At 39.3% G+C, this 7,293-nt stretch overlaps 1 protein-coding gene across 1 annotated transcript; it reads right to left on the bottom strand.

Annotated features, from left to right (window-relative positions):
• Positions 1 to 2,168: 2,168 nt before the first annotated feature.
• On the bottom strand, positions 2,169 to 6,863 carry LOC143138670 (uncharacterized). Its single transcript, XM_076299092.1, has 7 exons — positions 6,853 to 6,863; positions 6,657 to 6,766; positions 5,770 to 5,850; positions 5,334 to 5,474; positions 4,853 to 4,963; positions 2,822 to 3,070; positions 2,169 to 2,451 (listed from the first exon to the last, which is right to left on the bottom strand). The coding sequence occupies exons 1-7, from the start codon at positions 6,861 to 6,863 to the stop codon at positions 2,435 to 2,437; spliced, it is 720 nt and encodes a 239-aa protein (XP_076155207.1). The 3' UTR covers positions 2,169 to 2,434.
• Positions 6,864 to 7,293: the final 430 nt, after the last annotated feature.

The raw sequence follows: 7,293 nt of genomic DNA, 5'->3' as shown, positions 1-7,293 counted from the left end.
TCAATAGTGTGAAGAAGTGATAGTTTATAGTGTAAAATGGAGTTTTATGAAGCTTTGAGAGAGAGGGGGGTAGCAGAGGAGAACATCACCAGGATGATAGAGGACAAGGTGAGACGTGTTCAAACTTCACAAACGTACCCTATCTGAGCATAAAATTAAAGCTCACCTGTTGCATCTAGCAGCAGGTGAGGGCGGGACTAAAGCTAGCTACCTAGCTACCAACGCTGGCAGCCAGCACTACAGTTTTCTTTTCCACTGGTGTGGTTAATGCAGTAGTGCCTTGATTATGTCAAATATGCAGTAACTACAACATCCAAACTAATACCTACCAAGCAGTTAGTGAAGCTACTACGTTCTGCCTTTGTTTACCCGGCTTTGACGCGGTATATGGTCTGCCTTTGTAGCCCCATCCGAATCTACCTTCTGCCTATGAATCAATAGCTTCGAGCACGGGCATTCCTTATCACAGACCACCAACAAGCCAACAACATAATAGCTGCAATCATTAAACAGAGAAACATGCCACAATCCCGAGGAAAAACTTGTGGTGTCTCTAGCTTTGAAAAGCAAGTATCCCGATAGCAGTAATGAACATGGTAAAATATGAATACCTAACCTGGCAAATAACACGTAACGTTAAATCAATGAATTGCCATAAATTACTAGCTATAGATCCGCTAGCTGCTAGCACATTAAAACTCCGTCATAATCCAATTATGATAATGTAGCTGTTTTGTTTCTTGTTGTTTTCATTTCTCACGCTATTTTGGTTTCGGAGAAGTAGTCCAAATTGTGAAGTTACCAAGATTACTCATTCAGTTAGCACTAGCGACTCCAGGTTAACTCAATGTTAGTTTAGCATTCTTAACTCCTCAGGAGAGCCACGCTGCCTGCAGCCACAAGCCACAGGTTTTGAATGAAATGTCATTTCCTAGATCACATGGTTTAAGTAAACAACCACGATAGCCAATAAAGTTCAAGGGTTGAAAAACAACCACCCATGTGTCGATTTCATTGGCAGTCACTCGGTTCACGTCAGATATTTAACCCATGAATAGCGCTCCTCTGCAGGTCCAAAGGCGCACATATCGGTTTTAGGCATGATGACATGTGGATTTACAATTTCTCTTGCCTCCCTTGTCAATAAGGAATATGTAGGCTACTTGATGTTAAAAACACTTTATTAACCCTTAGAACCCTAAGCTGTTTTTAGGGCATTTTCACTACCTTTATTCATAAGGATTTATTCTGGTCATTGTAAGTGCCACACACATATATTATATATTGTTTTTTTCAGGAGAGTTTAGGCTATTCAGATCTGCCATCATTTCATGTATTAATACACTGTAAAAAAAAAATCGTAAAAAAACGGTAATTTTCTGGCAGCTGGGGTGCCAGAAAAATACTGTGAAATAACAGATAATTACTTTCTCATAAAAAATACGGTTATTTTCCATAATTAAAATACAGTTTGTAGTTGTAATTTTAACAAGATTTTGCCTTATTTTCATGTTGTTTTTAATGTTTAATTAGAAACAGTCACATTTTAAAACAATGAAATTACCTATAAATATGGTAAATAAATGTTGTATTACGAATAATACTGCTTAAATTGAAAGAAATGTGCTGTTCTTAGCTGGTTTTTAATGGAAAAAGGTTGTATAATAATTTATATTTGATGTAATATAACAGTAAATGGACATAAAATAATGTGATTCATCTTTCAAAACATGTAAAAAAATGTTGAAAAACATTGTCTTGGGTTTACAATTACAATAATTTACTTTTATTTTTAGATCACATCAAATGCATATTTAGTTATTTTACATTTGTTTTTAACATTTACTTAAACATTTTGTTTTAAAACAATGAAATTACCCATAAAGATGGTAAATTAACATTGTAATATGAATAATAATGCTTAAATTTACAGAAATGCGCTATTAGTTGGTTTTAATGGCTTTATTTTATGTAAAAAGGCTGTATATTACTTTATATTAGATGTAAAGTAACAGTATACAACAATAATTTGCAAACAAACAAAAAAAAGTAAAGAAAAATAAAAAGTTGAGTTACCAATTTACAGTAACATTTCTATCCAAGGCATCCATAACTTGATCACCATAGTCACCATAAATGGATTACAAACTTACATTAAACCTCACTGGAAATGAATCCATACTATATCCAAGGCATCCATAACTTGGCCAAGTAATCCACAAAATTGATAACGCTACATAATAGCTTACATGAAACCTCACTGGATATTAATCCATAACAGTCTGTAACTTGGACAAAGTATCCATAATTTGTGAGCACTTCTTATTCCCTCCACTCTTAGTCTGCAATTCTGGTGATCAGTGTGAGAACCTTTGGACTGACTGCAAGTTTTCTTTTGGTGGCTTCCGCTCCACTTTTGATCCCTTGTCCGGATTTATCTTGAAGAGGCACCTGTCAAATGAAAAAAAAAACTTTAGTCACTGTGGACTGTACTGTAATTTAATGTTTTCATACATTTGCAATAAGGTTACACAACAGTGTAGACAGAGCTTGCTTGTGAAAGAGTGTTTGGACATACAGGGAACTGTGGAATTCAAAGATATCAATAATACATTGTCCTACTCCGTGTATGGGTCGATCTTTCATCATTTCATAACTCAATCAGAAAAAAAGAGAAAACAAGGTTGTTGTTTTTCCTCTTACAATAAAATCAGAACATTAAAATGAAGTTTTTGATATTATTTTGTTATGTGATATTTGGATAAATACAGGAATTGCTTGGAAGAGTTGTGGAAGTGCAGGTGCTTTACTTTCAGCCTACATGCACAGCAGAAAAGCCTGACCAGAGATCTGCCTGCCGACTGCAAGACATGTCTCCTAGACCGGGCAGGAGCCAGCACCATCTTCAGTAATGTCCCTTCAGGTCCATCTCGGCAGCTCCATGCTGCTTTTCTCCGCGACCCAACTCCACCTCCTAGTGGGGCCTCCTCAGTGGCAGTGCTGGTTCCTGTCTGGTCTGAGTGACTCCTAGCATGAGTGTTCATGCGCAGCAGGCTGTCAGGCTTCCCTGCTGTGAATGTACGCTGAAGGTAAAGCACCTGCACCTCCACAAATCCGCTCAGGTTTTTAAGGTAAGTACTGAATGTTTTATCTTTAATTATTAACATTTAAAAAAAAAGTGCACTGAAAACTCGCATTATTAGGCCTCTGTACTGTTAAAGGAACACGCCACCCAATGTCAGTAGTAATATATGTTCTTACCTTAACTTTCACGAGTTGAGTAATACCTCTCCCGTGTTGGTACGTGCACTGAAGCGCTCTGGTGCGTGGCGCGAATGTGTTAGCATGTTGCTATGCTAGCGGGCTCAGACGTAGCCATAGAGGGAGGAAGATAGCAGTAATCAAAAACATCCACGTTTTCCCTACTTAAATACAGTTGCACGAGAAGTTGATAACAACATGACAACATGAAACGTGGCGATTTTCCAAGCGAATAAACAGGAGAACTACAATGTGTGGCGCAATAGCACTTGGGGGTACTTCGCCCTAGCGTAGTAATATTAGTTAACACCTAATTGTAGATCCTATCCAGCACAGACCTGGATCGACCCCTCAGCCTCCCCCTCCGAGGTCCAGGTAGTGGTTAAGTAGATTGTGAACAATCATGGTTATAACATGCATTGTGAAGTATTATAGTGATTTCATGTTTCATAGAACTCCGCTTCGCTGCAAACGGTGGATAGGATCTACAATTAGGTGTTAATTAATATTACCACGCTAGGTAGAAGTACTCCCAAGTGCTATTGCGCCACACATTGTAGTTCTCCTGTTTATTTGCTTGGAAAATCACCACGTTTCATGTTGTGTGACCTTACACATTTTTATCAACTACTCGTGCAACTGTATTTAAGTAGGGAAAACGTGGATGTTTTTGATAACTGCTATCTTCCTCCATCTATGGTTACGTCTGAGCCCGCTAGCATAGCAACATGCTAACACATTCTCGCCGCGCACCAGAGCGTTTGAGTGCACGGACCGACACGGGAGAGGTATGACTCAACTCGTGAAAGTTAAGGTAAGAACATATATTACTACTGACATTGGGTGGCGTGTTCCTTTAATGAGGGCAGAGGTGGGCTGCAAAAAAAGAGATTTTCAAGTGGGCCCTGAGTTGACAAAGTTTGGGAACCCTTGTACTTATCATTTCAGCACTTGAGCAGTGCTCAGTTGTACAGTATGTGCATTATATAATATATATAAAATCTCTCGATGGGCAGCACCCGTCGCTCATAGTGCCCCCCACCTCCCCCCAGACACCAAAAATGAACCTACCTCCATAGTAATGTCATATACCAGCTGAAAGCTGAGGTTCTCAACAATCGATACAGGTAAAGCTTTCCATGCAAAAATAATATTTATTAGATCTAAAAATGTCTTAAAATACCCTACCCCCATATGAAGTTCGTAAGAATCCATAGATGTAAAATATCGGCATTGTTTTGTTGACAATATATCGAGAAATCGTACAAGCCAGCACAAACAAAAACAGGGAAAACAGCGATTTTGAGTATGATGTCCATTGTTGTCGCTGGCTTCACAGTAGTCTGTGACCAGGAGACCCTTCCGCACGCGAGCCATGAATCTGTCATCCAACGTTGATGGGCCAATAGCGTTGCTTCTGAGTGAGCTTCCGAGGCGGGACTTACATGTCCGTGTAGCCAATGAGCAGACGATTTCAAGGATATGCGACACATCCCCGCCATCCCGATTCCTTCCTGCGTTATGCTAATGCGCAAAGAGGCTTGTAATTTCTTCATAAAAGTGATTCTGTGCAACAGATGCATATACTCACCAGAAAGGTGCATCTCGTCAGACTGTGTTACTGGACTTGTACTGGTACTGGCTCTGCTGAACTGTTGGTTGCTCTGGTTGCTTGGAGGACTGTCCAAGACATCTTGTTGGCCTTAATAAAGGGCAGATAGTAGTAATACTTAACCACACAGACATCACATAGCTCAATCTGGGTATATTAATACCCAACATAATTATATACTCAGTAGCCAATTGACACATTTCAAACTGTTCCTTTCTCAATATAATGCAGTACAGTACACCACCACTAACACCCACTATGAAATCAATGATGAACAAGGTATAGTTTAGTTATCACCTTTTCGAAAACATCAACAAAAATGTAGAAAGGATTCTTTGAAGTATAATTCATAGTAGAACTTCTGTATTGGACTGCATTCATTTGAACAGGTGTACCTAATGATTTTGACTATGCACATTTTTCTAATGTCAAAGTTGATTGTACAAATTGAAACACATACTTGACTTTTTGAGCAGTGACAGAAGTTTCCTGGCTTCAATTGGTCTCAGGAAAGAAAGGAGGTCACTCTCCTGCAGGTAGCTCAGGTCTTCCAGGTCTCCTAAACCTTGCAGACGCTCCAGCAAAGGCAGAAGTGGGCTCTCTATATCCATGATATCCAAACATTAGTGTCAGATTTTAACTTTTAACTTACTCTGAGTCAACAATGCTATGCTTAAGTGAAATTACCCTTGTCCCACAAAGCTTGTACACAGGCAAAGGATAATAATCTAGTTTCTGCTCAGGCTTCCAACATTTCATGCTCTGCCTTGCTTGCTTCACTTCATACAATGCAAATGCTGGCATATAAGACACGTCCTGAGGTGTAACAATAAAGTACACATGCTGGTCCTGCATCACAAGCATGAGCTCAATCTGTCCGAATTCAAGTGCCTCACCTTGGTTTAAACACAGAAAGAGTCCCTTTTTGTACTGAGAGCCTTTCCACTGCACCTTGTTAGCTGACTCAACATTGGGTTCTGTAGAAAAGGCAAGAGGGGTAATAATCGATTATTGTTCATTGTTGCAGCTCTAAACAAATGTTCGTCTTTCTCTCTGCCTCTGTCAGTTAGATCACAAATGCAAACGTAATGGCTCACTGTTAAGTGGTAAGCTAACGTTAGTGGCTGGTCGTGACAACGTTGATGAAACAAAACTAAGCATCTAAACATCTTTTTAAAAAAAAAATGAAACTTCGCGTAGGAGAATGAGAGGGAGAGTGCGCAGGGCATAGCAAGAAAGGCTGCATGTATTAGTTAAGTAATTAACGTAGGTCTATTAGAAATAGCGGGGACATAGCAGCTAGGCTATTTGAGATATTGAAAATTGAAAACGGAGGCGAACTGGTGCGACCAGAGAAAAAAATTAGTCGCACTAAGACTTTTGGTTGCACACTGGAGCCCTGAATAAACTATCCGAACATATTTTTGCTAAAACTAGTAGACTACCACACCGTTGCTGAACGTATGTTATTTCAGCTTTCAGCAAAGTTCAACCAAAGTCCTATACCTAGCTAGTGAACAGAACTAGCAGTTCCATTCACGCTAGCTAGCGAAGTTAACGGGCGAAAATAAATAATGTATTCTGTGCCCAAGAGAGTGTTTCATTGGCATCACACACTAACAATGATACCGGTAATAAAAATAGTAGCCTACACAATATATAATTACACAACGTGAAGACGCCGACGGTCATGCTTTTGTCATCATAGTTAGCTAACATGAGTAAACTCGGAGGAATGGTGGTAAATAAACCTAATGCTACTCAGCTTCAGTTTGATACTTACCTTCTAGCTTCGTCCTTCCTCCAGCCTTGACATCACTTCGAAGTCGACCAAACGGGAACCGCCGCGCGATGTTGTTGGGTTGACACCGGTTTAGTGTTAGTTCAGCGTAACTTCAAAGACTGATGTTCCCAACAGCCTTCTCAAACAGATCCTGTTGACCAACCCAAACGGGACCCGCGCTTTTCAAAGCACGTACTCCAATGACATGTCGCGTTGTTGTCGTCACATTGTTCCGGTTCAGGTGCCGTGAGATGTTTTTTTGTTGTTGTTTTTTGGTGTACGTGTGTGTGCAGGCCATAGACAGTAAAAGAAAGGTGCAGGCAGACGTTGCATATTAATGCTCTGTCATAAGATCTGTTCTGACAGAATGTAATGCTTTTAAATGGTAGGTTAAGGAAACAGATGGAAAGCATACAGCCTAGTTTATGTGGTTTTATCCTGGTATTGGCCTCCTTCACTTTCCCTATGTCTGTTTAGATGTCCTTTCAATATAAATGTTAATAGCCTATAATGTTAATAAATGTTACCATCTAGGAAATTACAGTAATTGTAGTTATTTTCAATGAAAACATTAGTCACTTAACAAAGAAATTATAGTAAAATTCCTAATTAAATAGTTATTTACTTTTAATTTCTC

This window comes from Alosa pseudoharengus, unplaced genomic scaffold (assembly GCF_046254945.1).
Source record: "Alosa pseudoharengus isolate Yale_2024_CS ecotype anadromous, Long Island Sound unplaced genomic scaffold, YU_APseudo_1.1 YU_APseudo_1.1_scf_21, whole genome shotgun sequence".
NCBI classification, from domain to species: Eukaryota; Metazoa; Chordata; class Actinopteri; order Clupeiformes; family Clupeidae; genus Alosa; species Alosa pseudoharengus.
This window is presented reverse-complemented; position numbering and strand designations above follow the sequence as displayed.